Source organism: Dasypus novemcinctus, chromosome 21, assembly GCF_030445035.2.
Source record: "Dasypus novemcinctus isolate mDasNov1 chromosome 21, mDasNov1.1.hap2, whole genome shotgun sequence".
Lineage (NCBI taxonomy): Eukaryota > Metazoa > Chordata > Mammalia > Cingulata > Dasypodidae > Dasypus > Dasypus novemcinctus.
Window position 1 is genome coordinate 79514561 of NC_080693.1, and position 21198 is coordinate 79535758.

General features: G+C 45.8%; 1 protein-coding gene across 1 annotated transcript; it reads left to right on the forward strand.

Annotated features, from left to right (window-relative positions):
• Positions 1–78: 78 nt before the first annotated feature.
• KCTD2 (potassium channel tetramerization domain containing 2) lies at positions 79–15286 on the forward strand. The gene is made up of 6 exons (XM_058284696.1): positions 79–432; positions 2102–2210; positions 4150–4241; positions 7846–7941; positions 11543–11668; positions 12437–15286. Exons 1-6 carry the CDS (start codon positions 94–96, stop codon positions 12464–12466), a joined length of 792 nt encoding a protein of 263 aa, XP_058140679.1. The 5' UTR covers positions 79–93; the 3' UTR covers positions 12467–15286.
• Positions 15287–21198: the final 5912 nt, after the last annotated feature.

Sequence of the window (21198 nt, forward strand, 5' to 3'; positions counted from 1 at the left end):
CTGCCCCACCCCCGCCGATGGGCCGGCCCGGCTCTCCCTGCCGAGAAATGGGCCGGCCCGGCGGCGCGCGGGCAGCGGCGGCGGTGGCTCAAGATGGCGGAGCTGCAGCTGGACCCGGCGATGGCGGGGCTGGGAGGGAGTGGCGGGAGCGGGCAGGGCGACGGGGGCGGCCTGTGCCGCGGGCCCCCCAGCCCTCGCCCCGCCGGCCCCACGCCCCGCGGGCACGGCCGTCCGCCCGCCGCCGCCGCGCAGCCGCTGGAGCCGGGTCCCGGACCGCCCGAGCGGGCAGGGGGCGGCGGCGCGGCCCGCTGGGTCCGGCTGAATGTGGGCGGCACCTACTTCGTGACCACCAGACAGACCCTGGGCCGCGAGCCCAAGTCTTTCCTCTGCCGCCTTTGCTGCCAGGAGGATCCGGAGCTGGACTCGGACAAGGTGCGCCCCGCCCTCGGGCGCGCCCCCGGGCCTTTTGACCCCCTGGTTTCTCCCGGGACGCGCCCCCCCATCCCCACTGCCCCACTCAGCCTAGCGCCGGCGGCCTCAGGCGGACCCTTCCCGTTCTCCCCCATCCTCCGGCGCACCCGGGCTCTCTCTCTGACCCCGCCCTTGGTTCTCAGCGGCTCCTTTTCCCACCCGGTTCCCACCCGCACCCGTGAGATTCCCATTCCACACCCCTTCTCCATATTCTTTACTCCCCTCATCGCAGCCCTTCAGATCTGCATGAGTTTTCCCCTGGCTCCTCTTCAGCCCCTCACTGCCTGTGCCAGATGCCTTCAGAACTGGGTCAGGGCGAGGGAAGGCATCTTTGTAGCTTTCTCGGACTTGCTCTTGGACCCCTCTGCCAAGTTGGGCGAAAGGCCGGGGCTGCCGATGGCTTTGAAAGCCGCAGGAAGTGCCTCTCCTGATACCACACTTCTTGCCTGAGGTCCAGGTCCCAGAACTTGGTTCTGGTAAGAGCTACTGCTTTAGGTTCATATTTGAGGTAAAAAAAACACAAAACGATCCCTTGGAAGGAGTTACCATTTGCCAGTGCAAACCTAGGTTGATCATTTAAGTCCCAGGGAAAATGAAGACCAAAGAATGCTGTTGGGCAAGATGCATGGCTGCTAACCAAAGGGTTGAGAGATGACAAGACACTTAACCCATTTCCTGTTTGAGGTGTTGTTTGAGAAAAAATTTTTTTTTACATGTTCGTCTTTTGTTCCCAGTTTAAAGGCACGGACCATAGCTTACACCTTCTTATATCCCATATAGCCCCTAGCTGGTTGGTTACCTTCCAGCAGAGTTGGGATTCTGTAAACATTTGTTGATTTCATTGGTTCATCTCCTCCCTCTTCTCTAATGAATCTCAGATTGATAGAAACCTATTCTGCCCTAACTTTGAAGTAAAGAGAGTCCCAGACCCTTGCTTATAAAGGAATTATTTTAATCTACCCTTGTTGCAGAATAAGCCCATTTCCTCTTGTTCCTCTTACTGTAAAGATCAGTAGCATTAAAGCTGCCCAGAGCCAAAGGCCTGGCAGTGCCAAGCTTCCTCTGGGCACAGAGCTGGGGTGTGTGAGATTACAGCTGGCAATGCAGACTCCCAAATGTTGCCAACCGAACAGAGGTTTTCTCAGAATTAGGAATGTGATTCCGGGGCAATGGAGAAGACAGAATGTCCACCTCAAGCAAAGATTTTAATTACACAGCTCTGACATTTTCTTCCTCCATTTATAACAAATATCCTATAGAAGAATGTTGGTAATTGTCGTCCAGGTAGAGATTTTAGAAGTTCGCACCAGTAAGTAAATGCACAGATGATAAATGTGACTGCATCTGAAACACCCTACCTGAAATGATCTTAAAGAACAAGATATATAAATCTAGTCCTCCCGTCAATAGGTTATAATAAGCAAACACCTAGCAAAACTTGCTCTCTCACTAAAATTTTTTTAGCTGATGGAATGAATTGTTGTCTTACTGGTTATTGACAAAGAAGTTGAAATCCTACCCTTAGTTTTATTTTATTTTATTTTTCACTTTTCTTTTGTTTGTTTGTTTTGCCCTTAGTTTTAAAAGCTCCTGAAACCACCACAGTGATATCCTTGTGTTTGGTTGGCAGGACGAGACAGGGGCCTACCTGATTGACAGAGATCCCACCTACTTTGGTCCTATCCTAAACTACCTCCGACATGGGAAACTCATCATTAATAAGGAGTTGGCAGAAGAAGGTAAGAACAGTGTTTGAATTGGGCATTTTCAGTATTCAGGTAGTATCTTTAAAGCCCTCTCACCACAATATATTTTCCTTGAAGTTTTCATTGCGCTTAGGTACAGGTATTGGAAAAGTTAATGCATGAACAGGAAGCCTCTAGTTAGAGCAAGCTTGTTTAAAGGGGTCGCACTGAGCTCTAAGCAGTCTCCTTAGCAAGAAGGAAAGTAGGTAGCTTGGCTTTGCGGAGAGTTTGAGGAGTTTTTTTTCCTAAATCTGCAGAATTGTCATGAGCCTTCTTTACAATTGCTTATGTGCTAGCAGTGAAGTTCCATAGCCTAAAGCAACACATCAGTGACATTCAGTTATTTATATTTTCAGTTTTAGTGTGGACTTGCAGTTAAAAAAAAAAGAAAGAAAGAAATGAAGGCTTGGCCTCATTTCTTTTAAGATTCTGGTCTGATGATTCCCTGTGAATTTTTACAGATGACCTAATTCATTCCAGTTCGTTGTCAGGTAAATCATCAGTTGCCTCATCTTTTTGGTTTGTGGAGCATTTGGCCTGTAAGTGGGTCTGACAGTGTTCTAAAAGGCTTGGCATGGTCTTGCTGAAGGCTTGAGTTGAAGATTGGGGCCTGTCCCTAAATCCAGAACACCCTGCTCTGGGAGCATTGGCTCTGAGTAAGAAAGCCATCATGGCTTAATTAATGAAGGAACTGGAAAACAACTTTGTTTCAATCCTTAAAAAAGGACTCCTTCTTTCTCTCTTTTAAAATCCTTTTTTTTAAAATATATTTCATTATGGAAATTTCAAACACATACAGAAGGAGGAGGAGTAGTACAATGAATTCCATTAGCCACTTCAACAGTTACCAGCCCATGAACAATCTTAATTTTGTTCTTTGAAAGAGGAATCTTAAGCATCTTTTCTGATGCCATTTAAAAAAACAAAAACGTTTTATTTTGAAATAATTTCAGACTTAGAGAAAAGGACAAGAATAGTACAAAGAACTCTTTACCCAGATTCACCAATTTTAACAGTGTTTGGGGGGCCGCATTTACTTTTTCATTCATTCATTCTCCTTCTTTCTCCTCTTCCCTCTCTCCCCTCCTCCCTCACCCCCCCTACCCCCCCCCCACCACTGAGCTATTTGAGAATAGAGTGCAGCTATCAGGTCCCTTCACCCTTAATACTCAGAGTGTATTTCCCAAGAACAACTTTTATGAGAGCAGATGTGGCTCAAGCAGTTGAGCACCTGCTTCCCACATGATTTCAGCACCGGGGACCAAACAAAAGAACAATTTTTAACATAACCACAACCCAGTTTCTAAATTTAGGAAATTTAATACTGATAAATTTAATACTGTTAAATACTTTAATCTACAGTTCATACTCCAATTTTGTCCAGTGTCCTAATAATGACTATTCTAGCACATTTTTTTCTGGTACAGGATCACACATCACATTTTGTTGTCCTATCCAAGGCTTTTGATTCTGCTTAGAGTAGGATTCTTCCCATGATTACCTTATATATTGTTCAGATTATATGCATCCTATTAAGTTTGGCCTCCATGCTATTAACTTTATACCCCCACCCTCCCCAGTTCTTAGGGGAAAAATTTCAAGTTCGGGAAATGTCTAATGTGACTAGCTCCAGGAACCAAGTGACATATGAGAAAGGTGTTCTGCAGCTCCTAGACAGGTGCAGGGAAAGTCAGGGGCAGGTAGGAAACAGTAGGGGTAAAGGGGAGCGACTGGAGCAGGCCCTTGTGCTGGACTCACTCATGTTGGGCACAGGTAATAGGTATACCTCCAACAACAAAGAAATATTTTCCAGGCTGAGGAATAAAGACTAGACTTGCTTTTGAAAAATGCAGTTTTCAGCAAGCATGTAAACTCTAGGTTCTTCTTGATGTAAGTTAGTGCTTGTTTTTCTACAGTTTGGTCCTTGTTCTAGGTGTGCTGGAAGAAGCAGAATTTTACAACATCGCATCTCTTGTGCGACTGGTTAAGGAGAGGATACGGGACAATGAGAACAGAACTTCACAAGTAATGTGTTTTGAACTTTTGAGGGGAAAATGTCTTCAGGGGCTTCCTCTGTCCATGTCTGGGTGTGATTTGAAAAGGATATGTGCTCCTTAGCGAGAGCCTTGCTACTCATGTCGAGAAGGAGATCTGTTTGAAAAACTGTTGTTCCTGCTGTGCATACAGTACACACTCAAGTGGACACAACAGACCCATGCCCAAGAATTGTCCAGAATGAAGACATGGAGGAGAATAAATAATAAAGAATAAAACCCCATGTCCCGTTAGAAGTATGCTGTTCACCATACGGCAGTGGGAGGAGCCCAGGGTACTTAGATCCAAAACTTGTTGATCCTGGCAGAGTATCTGTCTTTCTCATCATAAATACCAAACAAGACCTTGCTTCAGCCTGTTGGCTGCTCTTCATTAGGATGAACCTTTAATTTGTGACCACATCAAAGCCAGCTCCTACCGCTGGTTGAAAGGTATTCTCATGCCTAGATATTAGAACTGCTTATAAATCATGCTCCTGAGAAAATTGTATCAAGCTTCTCTTTTGATTATAACTCAGAAATAGTAACAAAAATGAAACACAGAATTTTGCCACCTAGTTTGAGAAAGGGCCACAATGCAGGGTTTTTTTTTTTTCTATCTGGTTGCGTCATTGACTTTTTGGTGCGTGGCTTTGCCACATGGGGGCTTGTGCCTCTCTGTGTCACGCAGGTCTGGGACACCTTTTCTTTTTTTTTTTTCCACCAGGAGGTCCCAGGGATTGAATCCGAGTCCTCCATATGGTAAATGGGGGCTCAATTGCTTGAGCCACAGCTGCTTCCCACAATGCAGTCTTAGCTCACTTCATGTTACTGCATTCATCTTGTGCCTGAGTATTCATAACAGCTTCTCTTAGGCCCTCGGGATTCTCTAACTGGACCCCCTTGCCCTCAAGAATATTGAAGTCTAGCAGGAAAAACAGACACTCCCTTTTGAGTATTTAGGCTATATTTTAAGTAGGCACGACTACAGAGTTGCAGAGACAAAGGGCAGAGTCGTACACTGCTGTGCTCTCTGTCTTGGCTCATAACTTGCATCTTACCCCATTAGAAATTGGCGGTGGATGCTTCCTTTAGGTCTACTCTATGGCACTGTAGACTTTTCCTGCAGTTTAGAAGATGGCAGTATGTTTTTTTTTTAAAGTATAGCGTCTTGTTCTTTCTCTTTGACTTCATGTATCAAAGTTTTCTGACTCCAAATGAAATCACCTTGATGAATAACTGACATATATGATAAAAAATGAACTCTTTTATCTTCTTTTTTCTGGCAAGGTGCAAAGGTGGAAGGAAGCCTTATTCATTTAGTTCTCTTCCCGTTCTCTTCCATCTGGCCGACAGCTGAGAAGCTCCTTTTTAATATTTGAAGATGAATTTGTCATTGGTTTGCAGATTACCCTGGGAAATATGACCTCATGTTGCCAGTCTCTTTCCCATCTTATATTTATATGGCATCTTGCACCATTAAATATTCGATTGCTTAGACGTTTTGAAAATCTAGGCTTCTCTTCAGTTTTCCACATTCCAAAATAATTTTTGATGGTGCCGTGAATTAGTTCGTTTGAAACCATGCAAATCATAGTACCTAAACGTTCTGTTTTTTTCCCATTAGCTAATTCCTAGAGAGCATTCTAAGATTTCTTTTTGATGACAGCAATTAAGTTAATTAGTCCTCTAGATTTTGAAGGCTTGTTGGGTTATAACCAGTTGGCAGCTTTTTTGTTCCAGGAATGTCACGACCTTTTCGATGTTAATTGATCTTTTCATCTGTCCTTTTTATTTAGTGGAACTTAAAGATACCTTTCTTTTTCACTTTCCACACGTGCCTGTAAGGTGAAGGCAGCCATGTGGGGGTTTCGGTGGCTGTTCCTTCCAACACATTTTCTCCTTCATTTGTCTACTCAGGGCCCGCATTCAGACCAAGACCTGAGGTTCCCACCCCACCTTTATTTTAATGACCTGTCCTTTCTTTTAGTAGCTACCACCTTTCTCATTGCTTTACTGTCTCTGATAACGTTTTTTGCAAGGTGATTAATCTTGGTGCGTTTGGAAGAGGGCAAGAAAGGGGCAATATAGGCATCTTAAATATCTGAGACTTTAACAGCTGTGGCCAATGTCATAAATCTTTTCTGGTGCTTTAAATTTTGTAATATAAACCATCTGGTTGTTGCCAAAATGGGTGGTAAATATTAGATGAGATTTCTGGGGTGTTTGTCCCGTATTTCATATGAAAGGAAATTTTTTTTTTAACCATGGTGCTTTGGTTAATGATTGCAATACCTCATTTAGAAGGAGAAAGCAAAGAAGAAAGTACTGTTGGGCAGACCTGCATTCAAGTCCCAGCTTGACTTCCTGCCCACTTAGTAGCTGTAGAGCTTGGGTGAGCTACTTCACCCTCTGAACATTGGTGTCCTTGTGTGTAGGTGGGAGCTAAAACCTACCTTCCAGGACTGTGGCGAAGACTAGGGAAGGGAGTAATGCTTTGGGCTTGTGGCACTCAGTAATCAGTAGCTGCTTTTGCTTATCCCGAATTTTCCAAGTAGTGAGTTGGTCCATAACTAATTTTCCAGATAACTGAAGCTCATTCATCCTTTTGAAAAAGTGCCAAAACTAAGTTTTCATCATTTTTACATGCACATAACTGACCCTCTCCATGCCTGAGTGCTGTCATTGCTCTGTGAGTCATGACCCCTCATGCCTTCCAGGCCAGGCGGACGGTGTGCAGCTATTAGACCTGACACCGAATGGTCCCAGAGTTCTGAGTGCTTGGAGCCCTCGTGTGCATCTTTTATTGTCCTGTGAGTGCTCGCTTCCATCTGGTGAGCGTGCTCCCTGCAGCAACCCTTGTTCCGGGTCTCGATTTGGCTTCTAAAACTCCCATGGGCCAAAACACAAGCGTGAGGGTGTTCTCTTTTTGATAAAATGTGGAGGCTCTAGTGCTGTAGCCTCGAGGCATCCATTTTGGTTGCTCAGCCTTTTGGCTTCCAGTTCTAACATGTTCTAAATACTTGAGTCTGGCCAGCAAATGACTTTGTAAAAGCGATGTTACCATTTAACACTTTCAGAAAAACTTCTTCAGTCAGATAGCATTGGCAGAGTTGGTAAAAATAGCTTGAATATTTGACGATTATGAAATTCCTATTTATTATTCCTATAATAAGGTATCACTCTGAATAAACCAAAATATGGTCTACATTTTCGGCATGTGTATCAGATATGAAAGACTTAAGAAAAATACCAGACTTTCTGTGCAAAGTACTTTCACTCTGTTTTCTCCTTAGGAAGAGAGATGAAACCTAAATTTGTCAGCATGGTCGCTCACAGTATGCATCCCTCTTAAGTTCAGGATTGTTTTACCCACTGAGTCATGTTCTTAGACCCTTTTTCTTTCTTTCCTTGGATAAGTTTTTATTGCAAAACTACAGTACTACTTGGAGAAGGGGGATGGTGCGTGGCTGCCAAGAAAAAATTCCAAGCAAACTCCTTTTCAGTGTTTATTCCCTTGAGGAGCCTTACTGAGCCAATTGCAAACTGTTGTGTCCTTGATCTGGTTCTTACAAGCCTATTTGTGGTTGTTGCAGGGTCCCGTGAAGCATGTATACAGAGTCCTGCAGTGTCAAGAAGAAGAGCTTACACAGATGGTCTCCACTATGTCTGATGGTTGGAAATTTGAACAGGTAAATTTCTTAACATAGGAATAACCCAGTGTATTAGTTTCCCTGGCTTTTAAAATAAATGCCATGCAACGGGTTAGTGGGAATTTATTGGATCATGATTTTGAGGCTAGAAGAATTCCAAAATCAAGGCGTTAACAAGGCGATGCTTTCTCCCAGAAGAGAGATTCTGTGGCTGGCTGCCAGCAGTCCTTGGTCCTTGGCTTTTCTGTAACCTGTCAGTGCACATGGCAGCCTCCCCTGGCTGCTTATTTCCATCAACTTCCAGGTTCTGGCTGCTCCCTGTGGCTTTCTTTCTGTGTCTGTGGCCTTCCCTATAAGGCCTTCAGTAATAGGATTAAGACTCATTCTGATTCATTTGGGCCACACCCTAACTGAAGTGAACTCATCAAAGTGTCCTGTTTATAATGGGTTCATACCCACAGGAATGGATTAAGTTTAACATGTTTATCTGGGGTACATAAGCTCCAAGCCACCGTACCTGGAATCTCAGCCTAGGAATCCACAAGTCTACAATCATCCTCCTTTACCAGTTAATAATCCTGTGAGATCTCTAAAGCCAGCTGCTGGTCTGTTCAAGAACATGGGAAAGGATCGGGTGTGGCCCAGTGGTTGAGTGCCTGCTTCCCACATACAAAGTTCTGTGTTCAATCCCTTGTACCTCCTCAAAAATTTTTTAAAAATACAGGAAAAGAGCCACTGGGTGTGAACTATTTGCTCGGTAGTACACGACGGGTTGGGGAGAATTGGGAATAGTACCAGGTCCCCCAGCGTCATATCCAAATTTTTCAATCTGATTGTGCCCAAAGGAGCCAGAAAGCTTGTTTAGGCTTGAAAGTGCCAGCCTGTGTTTCTTCTTCTCTCAGAAGGATTCCTTTCAGAAGCACAAAGCTCACTCTCTGGACACAATGTAGATTAAGATCCTAAAGAAGACTAGGATTCAGCGACTCTTCCTTAAAAAGCATATTGAACAAGGATGTTGTGAAAGAAATCAAACATAGTGAGAAGTGTAGCTTGGTTGTTTGCCATTATTGTATCAATTTCTATTCTTTGAGCTTTGTATTTAATATTAAATTAGTAAAACAAAGCAACTGAGAGTCAGGATTGTACTGTTTTCTTCCACTAGATGGCAGAATAGTTCAGTTCATTTATTGCCTTCAAAACGGGGAGGCTGAGTGAACAGAGTGAATATATTATTTTATTTTATATGAATCATGCCTATTTTTAGGTAGAGTTTAAGAGGTCAGCTCAACTGTTACCATAAACCACCTTTCTACTATAAAAGTTAAGCCCCAGGCCTCCTTGACCCATGTGGAGCTGGCCCATGCGTAGTGCTGATGCATGCAAGGAGTACCGTGCCACACAGGGGTGTCCCCTGCATAGGGGAGCCCCATATGCAAGGAGTGTGCCCCATAAAGAGAGCCGCCCAGCACAAGAGAAAGTGCAGCCTGCCCAGGAATGGCGCTGCACACACGGAGAGCTGACACAACAGGATGATGCAGCAGGAAAGAGATACATTCTGGGTGCTGCTGACAAGCATACAAGTGGACACAGAAACACACAGTGAATGGACACAGAGGGCAGACAACTGGGAGGGGAAGGGAAGAGAAATAAATAGAAATAATTAAAAAAACAAGTGTTGGCGAGGATGTGGAGAAATTAAAATCCTCATGCATTGCTAGTGGGAATGTAAAATGTGCAGCTACTCTGGAAAACAGTTTGGAGGTTCCTCAAAAAGTTAAAAATAGAATTACTCTTTGACCCAACAATTCCACCCCTAGGTATATACCCCAAAAAATTGAAAACAGAACTCAAACAAATATTTGTACACCAATATTCATTGCAGCCCTATTCACAGTAGCCAAAAGGTGGAAACAACCCAAATGTCCATCAACAGATGAACAGATAAACAAAATGTGTTCTGTATATACAGTGGAATATTACTCAGCTGTAAAAACGAATGAAGCTTGGTCCATGGATAAAACTTAAAAACATTATGCTTAGTGAAATATGCTAGAAATAAAAAGGACAAATATTGTATGATTCCACTTTTATAAAATGTCTAAAAAAGACAAGAAGGTTACCAGAGGATGGGGGAGGGGGGAACAGGGAATTACTACTTAATGGATACAGAATTTATGTCTGAGGTGATGAAAAAGTTTTGGAAATAGATAGTAGTGATGGTTGGACAACATTGTGAATGTAATTGCCACTGAACTGTACACTTAAAAATGGTTGGGAAACGGACTTTGGCCCAGTGGTTAGGGCCTCCGTCTACCATATGGGAGGTCCGCGGTTCAAACCCCGGGCCTCCTCGACCCATGTGGAGCTGGCCATGCGCAGTGCTGATGCGCGCAAGGAGTGCCGTGCCACGCAAGGGTGTCCCCCGCATGGGGGAGCCCCATGCGCAAGGAGTGCGCCCGTGAGGAAAGCCGCCCAGCGTGAAAAGAAAGTGCAGCCTGCCCAGGAATGGCGCCGCCCACACTTCCTGTGCCGCTGATGACAACAGAAGCGGACAAAGAAACGAAAGCAGACAAAGAAACAAGACGCAACAAATAGACACCAAGAACAGACAACTAGGGGAGGGGGGGGAATTAAATAAATAAATAAATCTTTAAAAAAAAAAAAATGGTTAAAGTGGCAAATTTTATGTTATATATGTTTTACTACAATAAGTTTTTCTAGGAAAAGAAATAAGAATTTTAAGAAAAATCTACTACAAAGTACTTTCCCTGCTATAAAGTCATAAACAAAGGGCATTATTTAAAAAGTATACTTGGCAGAACTAGTGCATGATTGCTCATGTTACTTTTCTTGCTTTATTATCACCTGGGAGCACAAAGTGTGCTGTGCCTGACTTCTGCTGTGGGTAAGGAAGTCAAGGGGTAGAGGTGCCCCACCCAGTTCCAGAGCTGGTTGGGGATGGGCTCCTGGCTGGAGGCTTGTGTGCTTGCCAGAATGCCCGCACTCTTGGGCTTAGCTTCTCCCTTTGCAAGTGTGTTTCCTGTTCAGAATGAAAAACTGAATTCAATTCTCCAAAAGGGTGGAGCACACCAGCAGAATATGGCTTTTGGTAGCTGTTTGCTGAATTGCTTGGTTCTTGCTTCCTCCTCCTGAGTGCCAGTCTCCTTTCCAGGACCTTAGCTTAGAGATGAGCCCGCTTCCTGCAGGTGTTTTTGCTGAAGCAGGTGTCCATTCACAGCCACAGAAAAGTTCCCTTTCACCCCAGTATTTGATACAGAGAGTGTAGTAGTGTTAATCCTAGAGGCTGCCTTTGGTGGTGATGTACGCGCTTGAGTAAGCAGGAGAGTGGCAGAACTCAGACTCCTTTTCTTTGGGGAAGCTTCCCTGATTGTGCCCTGTTGAGTAACTGAGATCCAGTTGTCCTCGAGGCTTTTGTAAATTCTCAGGGAATTCTTCATCCTTTGAGAAGTAAAACTACAAAATTCAGTTCAGTTCAGGGGAGGGAGGGTTTGGTTACAAATACTCTAGTATACTAAATACTTAAGTTTGGGTTTTTTCCCCCCACTTATTTTCTTTTTTTTTTGTTTCTACTTAAGTATTATAAAATCACTGTTTGTTCCCGATCTTCTTGTTTTAATAGCTAATCAGCATTGGATCTTCCTATAACTATGGAAATGAAGATCAGGCAGAATTCCTCTGTGTTGTCTCCAGAGAACTAAATAATTCTACCAATGGCATTGTCATAGAGCCTAGTGAGAAGGCAAAGGTAAGAAACTGTGTCACAGAACTTCATCTCTGCCGTGTTTGTCTGCAGTCCCTGTACTGTATTTACCTGAACTGTTGCTCGTCAGTTCTTCCCGTCCCTTCTAAAGCCAGCTTTGAATTTCCCCCCTCATTTTGGTCTTTTGACTATTTGTAATTAAAAGCAGGACTTATAGAGCACATTTAGGAAATTTGAAGTTAAAAAGAATAGGTTTTCTCCAGCCTCTGTCAAATCAATGAAAAAGAAAAGCTTATTGCCTTTATTTACAAGGTGAGAATTCTGAAACTCAAGACTGGAGAGTAGTTTGCCTTTATTCTTTGAAACAGTTGTATGATTTTATTGCTGTTTCAAGAGAAAAGGCATTTTCTTATCTTGTGATTTTTCCTCTCAAATTACTGGAAAATTTTTTACACTGTTATTTCCTTTCTTCCACTGTATTCACCAAACACACACAACACGCAACACAACACATTTCTAAATCACCAATATGTCGTGAGCTTCACTTAGCGTGGCAAAACTTTGGTCAAACAGCATAGAGACTTTAGGCCCACTGTGATGAGCAAGAGTCTTACACAACCAGAGCGCTCAGGTGAGGTCGAGGCCCTGCTCCTACCTTGCTTCCAGAGATAACGAGGATCAGCATGCAGTTCATGAAGGTCCAGCGGAAAGCAGCAGGGGTCTCTTTCTTTCCCCTTAGCAAGCTGCTGAGCAAGCTCAGTCTAAAAACAGTGTGCACCTGGAGCCCAAGCCTTCTCCCCCTTCCACTTGCAGATTCTTCAGGAGAGAGGATCTCGGATGTAAACTAAGACCCTGAAACTCCAGAATCCTAAACGTCCAGAGAGCAATCGGGCAGAGCACCTCTCTGAAGTTCAATCTTGCTCCTGTACAGTAACCGAGCTACTGCAAAGCAAAGCTGCGCCTGGCCCCCGGTGGAGAAGTGTTCTGGTCAGAACCAAAGGCCCCACCTGCAGGAATCCAAAGACAGATGCGAATTCTGGCTGCAGAGTACCTTTTCAGAAACCTGCTTTTGTTTTCTTAGCCAGTGTTATAACAAATCTTCTCACGGCAGCGGCAGCTGGGCCGGGTTCCCAGTTGGAGCTTTGATGGTTATCTGGGGGAAAGGGAAGAGGAAGGCCCAGCTCCTTACAAGTGGCCTGTACTTCAAGGAAGCTGGAGCACATGAAAGAGGATTTATCCCTGAGCTGTGCCTGTCTCCACCCCCAGCGTGCCAAGCTGGACATTTGCAGCTGCTTTGTAACACTATCTTCCCCTCCTTCTATGCTCCCTAAAAATAATGCAGCAGATGCAAAGAATTCTAGCTTCAATTTGTCTAATTGAGTTGAGGTTTTGGATTAAGGATAGGATTGCCCAGAGTACACCATATTCCTTTGAACTAAAGCCCTTTGAGGAAGGGGAGGATGGGTTGTTCTCTTTTTCTAGGTCTTCACTGTGGTTGGAGAATGGAGATTGCTGCTCTTGAACCAGGGCACTCAGTTGCCACCACATTCAGCTTTGCCTCATGTGTCTTGGCAGTCGGGACCCTCCACATAGCTTACCTTCTTCCCGGGAAGAGGATGAGGCAGGCTACATCCTTCCCTGGATCAGACAGATGAGTGGGAGCTTCAGTTGGTTGGTATATGTGCTTCTGCAGCCTTTGCTCATTTCCCGTTGCCCCAGTCATCCTTCCCCGTCCTTTTAATCTGGATCAAGGATAAAGGGACTTTATAGAGCCTCTGATGGCTTGTGGTGGGGGAAGGCTTTTTCTTGGAAAGTTGCCAAATGTGTTATGTTGTTGTATCCAAAAGTGTTGTTATTTCTGTGATTGTCTCTTGGAAATGCCTTGACTGAATGTGTGATATTTTGTTCTTTTCTTGGTTTCTAACCTTGGCAAACCTGACCCACAGTGGCAGCGACACCTTTGTATTGTCCCCAGTGGTGTGTGTGCATTTGCGGGGCATCTCCAGCCCCACTCCTCACCTTACTTTCTATGGGTGCCATGTTGTTGAAGACTGAATACTTGTTTGAACGATTACTTTGGTGCAGTTGAATGGGCATAGTATGACAAACTGAATGGAGGCATCAAAGGTGCCTCTGGTGAATGTTCCGTCTATAAAAGGCCACGGCTTCAGGCCAGGCACTCCTGGGTCCCATCAGCGCTGAAGTTCTCCTGCACCACAGCTCAACTGCTTGCTAGGTGGGTCTAGGATGGTAACTTTTGGAAATGACCAAAGACTTCGCCAAATGTCTTTTGAGCTTGTGACCTGACCATACCTAAATGGCTTGATTCTTGTTTTTTTCCTTATTTTCTGTGTCTGTAGAGTAGGATAGAAGTGTGTGTCCTTAAGGTACAGGGGCGTCAGGTGACACTGTATGTCTGCACACCCGATCTAAGTATACAGTTAATGCTCAGAAGTCTGGCCAGGGCCCAGTATTGTCACAGCTGTAAATGGTAGATGAATTTTTACCTACAGTAATGGCAGCCACCCCTTCAAAAAGGTTACAAGCATCCATCCTGTCATATTTTTCATGGGAAAAGAAAAGATTTGGATGTAGTCAAGGAAAAGAAAAGAAAATGGGAAGAGCTGTTGTGACCAGAGAGGACAGAACTGGGAGAGGTGCTCTTTGGCCAGTTGGGATAAATAACACAACTGATCAGGGGAGAGCAGCTTCGTTTGGGGCCTGTGCCTGCTCATACTACTTGCTTGGGCTCCTTGTCCCCCTGCTTTCCTGGGGCGTGCCTGGACACAGCATGGCCAGGGCCCAGGGCAGGGGCAGATGGCTCTGGACCCCAACCCCAGCTTTTTACCAAGTTCAGCAGAAGGAGAGAGGTAGGCTAGGGCTGACAATGGACAAGTGCTTCAGGAATGCATTTGTCTTTTCATTTATCTTTTCCAAATTCCACAGTTGATCCTGTAAAAAGACTGCTGTTTGCCCCAAACTAAATGCTTTGAGAAACAGAACTAAATGCTGTTTCTGCTCTCTTAGAGGGCTGGATTCACCAAGTCTTTCTCCTCACCGCAACCCAATGACAGTTGTTCCAGTGCTCCAGGAATCTGAGGCTGACTCAGTTCTTAAGGTTTCTGGGGAAGTATTCTACCCAAGCCCTTTAAGAACCAAGTTCTTGTTAAAAGACCCGAGAGGGTCTGGCTGGTAATCTCAAAGAAAGTTCTGCCCATCGGGTTTGGGGCTGTCGCACGGCAGTGGCCCAGTCTCTCCAGCTGCCCAGTACTGCCAAGTGGGGAGCAGCTTCCCGCCTGTTCCTCTGCCCCAGGTCCAAGGAGCAGCCCGGCATCTCTGGAGTGACGACAGGTTGCTCCACCTCTTTTCCTCAGAACCCGGTCTTTTTCCTTGGTGGTGAGGTGGGGCCCAACCTCCTCTAAAGTGACTTCGTTTCGCACTTTTTTAACTGACCTCAGCGGTGTCGGCGAGGTATAGAGAGGAAGGGATTGAGATGCCAAGGGAGTAGGGCCACGAGGACACGCATGCCCTCCAGCATGGCCTTTGACCCAGATGCCCGGGCGGTGCCTCTCACTCGTTGGTGCCCTTTGCTGCCGTCTCTGTGTTTGAATAAAGTCTGAAATGCTGTGACTTTTTTTTTGTCAATAAAGACAATGAAACAAATTTGTGAATCTTGAAGACTTTTCTGTCTGCTTTCCACTGTGGCAATTTCCCTGGTTTCCATGCCACTCACTGTCAGTGATTCTCAAGCCATTCTCAGGAGGTGAGTTTCGCTTCATCTTTTCCAGCAGGGCCGCCTGTGAAGTCCTCACTTCTACTGCTGTACCTGAGCAGGACCGGGCCTTCCTCCTCCTCATTTTACTGAGTCTGAAAGGACCTGGAGAGTCCTGAGAAGCAGAAGGTGGGGACAGATGGGCTGGTCCCAGAGAGCTGGAGAGGGACCAGGGGAGGAACGGGACATGGTTTTGAAAGTAAAAAAAATTGTCCTGGAAGAGAGTAAGTGACTAGATGCCCGTTTTCCCTGCAGGAAGAATAAGAAATGTGTGGTAGAAGTCAAAAGCCACGAATAATTATTTTCTTCATCATTTAATAAGCAAAAGCATCAGGCAGCGGGCGGGACTCTGCAGTCCCTCCCTGGGACGCTCACAGCCAGGAGGCAAGGTGGACACTCACAGGAACTAGTGAACAAGGTAGAGTATCAGGGTCCCAGAGCTGGAGACCACAGCAGTTATGTTAGCGGGATTTAAAGGGTTGTTAGCAAGACTGGTCAAAGGAAAGGGCCAAGGAGGAACACCGAGGCATCACCAGTGTCGTGTCGCAGGGTGCCATTCTAACCCCTAGACGGGAGTGAAATGGAGGTTGAGAGGTCCTGTGCAGAAGGACATGCTGGCCAGCTGGTGCTGCCATCTCAGGGACCTCCACAAGGCCGCTTCTAGGAGTGTGGAGAAGCTGCTAGGAGGAGCAACTGCTGGAGTCAACTCTGGTTGCCAGAGTGAAGTCATGTTGCTGTGGTTACATGATGACAGGAAAGAGTGTCCCTCTTCCTCCAGCATTCTAGTCTCCCTCTCGTGTTGCTTGTCATCAGCCTACCAGACACAAGCTGGTAAAGGAGGAATGTGATTGCAGCGTCCATGCCCACCTTCCCAGAGCAGAGCTGAGGGTGGCTTTTGGGCTGAGAGATAATGACACAAAGTCCAGCCTTCCTCTTTAGTTACTAAGCATCTATCTACAGGCTCTTACACCTATTTTTTATTTTACTGTGGTAATATATATACACCATAATGTTTCCCATTTTAACCACCTTCCTACAATTCAGTGGTGGTGATTATATTCACAAAGCTGTGCTACCATCACCACCATCCTTGACCAAACCTCTTCCATCAGTTAAGCGTAAGCGTTAGCTCCCCATTCTCCCTCCTCGCTGCCCCGTTACCCTATGATTTACTCTCTGGCTCTATGAATTTGAATATTCTAGCTATTTCATATAAGTGTAATTGTACACTATCTGTCCCTTTATGTCTATTATTTCACTTAATATAATGTCTTCAAGGTTCATCCATGTCATGGCATGCATGAGAACTGCAATCCTGATGGAACACATGTTTATCCATTCATCTGTCAGTGGACACTTGGGTTGCTTCCACCTTTTGGCTATTGTAAATAATGCTGCTATGAGCATTTGGATGCAATTATCTGTTAAAAGTCCCTGTTTTCATTCCGTGGGGTTTATATTTAGAAATGGGGTTGCTGGGTCATATGGTAATTCTATGTTTAACTTTTTGAGGAACCACCAAACTGTTCCACAGCAGCTGCACCATTTTATATTCCCAACAACAGTGTTTGAGGGTTCGTGTTTCTCTTCATCCTCCTCATGAACCCTTATTTTCCATTTTTAAAGTAATAGCCAAAAAAAAAAGAGAGAGAAAATAATACAAATAATAGCCAGGGAAGCGGATGTGGCTCAAGCAGTTGAGTGCCTGCCTACCACACTGGAGGTCAGGATCCGGTGCCTCCTAAAAAAGATGAGCAGATCCATACCTGCCACAACAAGCTTAAATGCCTAAATGAGTATGTGCCACAAGCCAGCAGACGCTGCAGCCCACAGCGGGTGGATGTAGCTCAGGCCTTTGGGCACTCGTCTCCCATGTGGGAGGTCCCAGATTCAGTTCCCGGTGCCTCCTGGTAGAAGGTGAGCAAACAATGAGCAAACAGAAGAAAGAACCATCTAGGGGAGGGGAGGGGTAAATTAAAAAAAAATAATAGCCATTCAACTGGATGTGAATTGGCCTTCATTGTGGGTTGTTTTTTTTGAGATTTATTTATTTATTTATTTATTTCTCTCCCCTTCCCCGCCCCTGCCCCCAGTTGTCTGCTCTCTGTGTCCATTAGCTGTGTATTCTTCTGTGTCTGTATTCTTGTCAGCGGCACCGGAAATCTGTGTCTCTTTTTTTGTTGTGTCATCTTGCTGCATCAGCTCTCCATGTGTGTGGCACCATTCCTGGGCAGGCTGCACTTTCTTTCATGCTGGGCGGTTCTCCTTACGGGGCGCACTCCTTGCGCGTGGGGCTCTCCTACACAGGGACACCCCTGCGTGGCAGGGCACTCCTTGCGCACATCAGCACTGCGCATGGGCCAGCTGCACGCGGGTCAAGGAGGCCCTGGGTATGAACCTTGGACCTCCCATGTGGTAGACAGACACCCTATCCGTTGTGCCAAATCTGCTTCCTTCATTGTGGTTTTGATTTGCATTTCCCTAGTGGCTAAATGATGTCGAGCACATTTTTCTATGCCTATTTGAACTTCTAGCTGATGGTTTAAAAACGAACAAACAAAACAATTTCATGCCTCCACGTGACAAGATGCAACTGCCCTTTACACGAGGATGAACTCGCCCTCTCTCCAAAATGAGGCCCAAGCTGCCGACAGTCACTGGGCCATGACTGAAAGATGGTCACTTTTTCTGGGCCATGTTATTACTCATCAAATGGACCTTGAAGGTCAGGCAATGCCCAGTTCATGATGGGCCGCTTAGGCCATGGGGACACTTGATGCCCCATGGCCAAGCATTCATTCTCTTCCAGGGCCCATTAGCAAAGCAGGAGCTGTTTCTCAAATGGAGACTACCAACTGCAAAAGAGGGCATGAGTCTGTTCCCAAACCCTAGAGTTCTGCATAGTGAGTCTCCAGTTGGGGCTGGCAGGGGGCTCCACGCAGCATCACTCTTTGCCACAGATAATTCAGGTCACTGGATCTGCGGTTATGAAGCCCAGGTGCAGTGCAGTGCTAAATTTTTAATAAGAATCATACCATATGGAAAACCTTTCATTAATGAAGCTCTCCCCTGGAGAGAACTCTATTATTCTGTTAAGCCAGTTTAATTCCCTGATGGGTTTTCTATACAATGCAGTTAAATTTTTTTCTAAGTTTCTCTGTTTTTATTTAATTTTTATTTAAAAATATTCTTATTAGGATTATTGTTTTCCATGAGACTGTACAGTGAAAACTTAATTCAATTTACCAATTCTCATTCTGCCTTTGTGAGTTTTCTTCTCTAATATTATTTCCTCCAGGTTTACATTTCCCGGGTCAGATTTTGCAAATCAAAATCTAATTCATATATCTAAACCTGCGATTTTAAACTGATGTAAGTCTTCTCTTTATTTCTAACAAAACATTACAAAATGTATAGAAGATTAATGGTGCATATTTCTTAGCTTTTCTGTAAGAAAATTGTGAGCAAGTTCCTTCAAATAGCCTTGGATTGTTTTTTGTCCAAAATTGGGCTATGGCATCTGCACACTTCATTCGGTTAACTTTGCATGCATTGTACTTTCTACACAGTTGGCAAATCAAAGAGCAAAACATATCTGTAGGGTCAAAATATCCTCAAAATATGTCCTGATGTGCTCAGTTGTGATGTACAGCCAATAAGCCACATCTTGGAAAAAAGGAGGGTTTGGAAGCTCCAGAGTATACTTGAACGAGACCCAAAAAGTGGAGAAGGACATGGTTGGAAGGTTGGATAGCCTGTCTCCTGTGCCTAGTACTACTCAGGCCTGGGACCTCTACCACTTGTCTGTGGCCATAGACCCAAAGCCACTGTGTGCCAGGAACTGCATCAGGCCCTGGTGACCTACAAATGGGTCACAGGGAAGAGTGAGGAAGAGCGAGGGAGGCAGGGAGGCAGCCAAGAAGCTGCTCTACTGGCCAGGTGAGACTCCTCAGGATCTGGGCCGGGGCAGGGGAGTAGAGTGGCATGCAGAGCCAGAATCTCACCTTGATTTGAGATCATTAGAAGGCAGACTTGGTACTTTTTTTTTTTTATCACCCCCTGCTTGTGGCTTTTTGCTTGCTGTCTGCTCTCTCTGTCCTCGCTGTGCATTCTTCTGTGTCTGTATTTATTTATTCCCCGCCCCTTGCAGCTTGCTTATTGTCTGCTCTCTGTCTGTGTCCATTCACTGTGCTCTTCTGTGTTTTTGTTTTTGTTTTGCTTGTCTCCCTTTTTTTTGTTACGTCACCTTGCTGAGTCGGCTCTCTGCGGCGCCCGGGCTGTCAGCTCACTGCAGCGTGCAGGCAAGCCTGCCTTCACAAGGAGGTCCCGGGACGCGAACCCAGCGCCTCCCATGTGGTAGGCGGGAGCCTAACCGATTGAGCCACAGCTGCTTCCTGACTCAGTACAATTTTAAAAGGAAGGTTAGAGAGTAGGGGAAGACTGGAATGGTGGCCAGGATTGGGCTGGGGAAACTGGGAGGATAACTCACTGTTTACAGAGATGGGGTACAGAGGGCAGAGCTGGCTGGATGAAAGAGAATGAGTTCAGTACTAGACAGTAGGGCTGGACAGGTGTCCAGAAGATGGACTGGATGGTAAGGCCGGGACTCAGAAGGGTGGTCTGATCATGACCAACCTTTACGAGTGTGGATAGGCCCTGTTAGGTTTTCCACTAATGATCTCACTTCATTCCCATGGCAATCTGGGTTATATGAAAAAAGCACTAGCCAGGGGCTAAAAAAGAAACAAATGGGCCCTGCCTCAATTAAGATCGCAGAGTGAGACGCTTCAGGGCTCCGTCCCCCACAAACTTTGAACAACCAGCAAGAACTGACAGAAACATCTTTCCCCAACCTCCAGAAAACAGTTAAAAGATTGCCGTAACTTGGCAAGCACCAAATCCAGAAAAAGCAGTAGGAACCCTTGGTGGCCTGGCTGGCCGCTGCCCGACCCCTCACCATGGAGCCACCCATGCTCCCAGCTCCCAGGGTGGGTCCTTGGACCCGGTTCTGGAGGGAGCAGGGTGGCCCTTGTGCACATCCTGGGAGCACATACGTCTGGCCCAGTCTGTCTGGTGGTGGCCTGAGGGACGCGCTGTCCCCCAACTTGCCCTGTGTGTAGAAGGCAGCCCACTGAGCTCTCCTGCAGAATGCTGGGGGAGAGCAGTCCAGTCGTGCTGCCTTTGGGCAAGGAATAGTGCTGGCTGCAGGACATCCAGTGCAGTGCCTCGAACCCTGAGGAAACTGGTTGGTGGAGAAGAGGAAGAGGGCCCTCATCAAACAGGATCAGGGAGACTCCGTGCTCTGGCCTGGAGCTAGTTTCCTTACTGTAAGGATGAGTCCTGAAGGAGAGTATTCGCACAGGACAGGACAGTCTTCAAAGACTGAGAGAGGTATTCTCTCTCTCTCTCTCTCTTTCTGATTTTTTTCTCTCCCCTTCCCTTCTCCCCGCCCCCAGTTGTTTGCTCTCCATGTCCATTCGCTGTGTGTTCTTCTGTGTCACTTGCATTCTTGTCAGGTGGCACCCGCTTGCGTCATCTTGCTCCATCAGCTCTCCGTGTGTGCAGCGCCAGTCCTGGGCAGGCTGCACTTTTCTCACATGGGGTGGCTCTCCTTATGGGGTGCATTCCTTGTGCATGGGGCTCCCCTACAAGGGGGACTCCCCTGTGTGGCCGGGCATTCCTTGTGTGCATCGGTACTGCGTGTGGACCAGCTCACCACACGGGTCAGGAGGCCCTGGGTTTGAACCTTGGACCTCCCATGTGGTAGGCGGACACTCTATCAGTTGAGTCAAATCCACGTCCC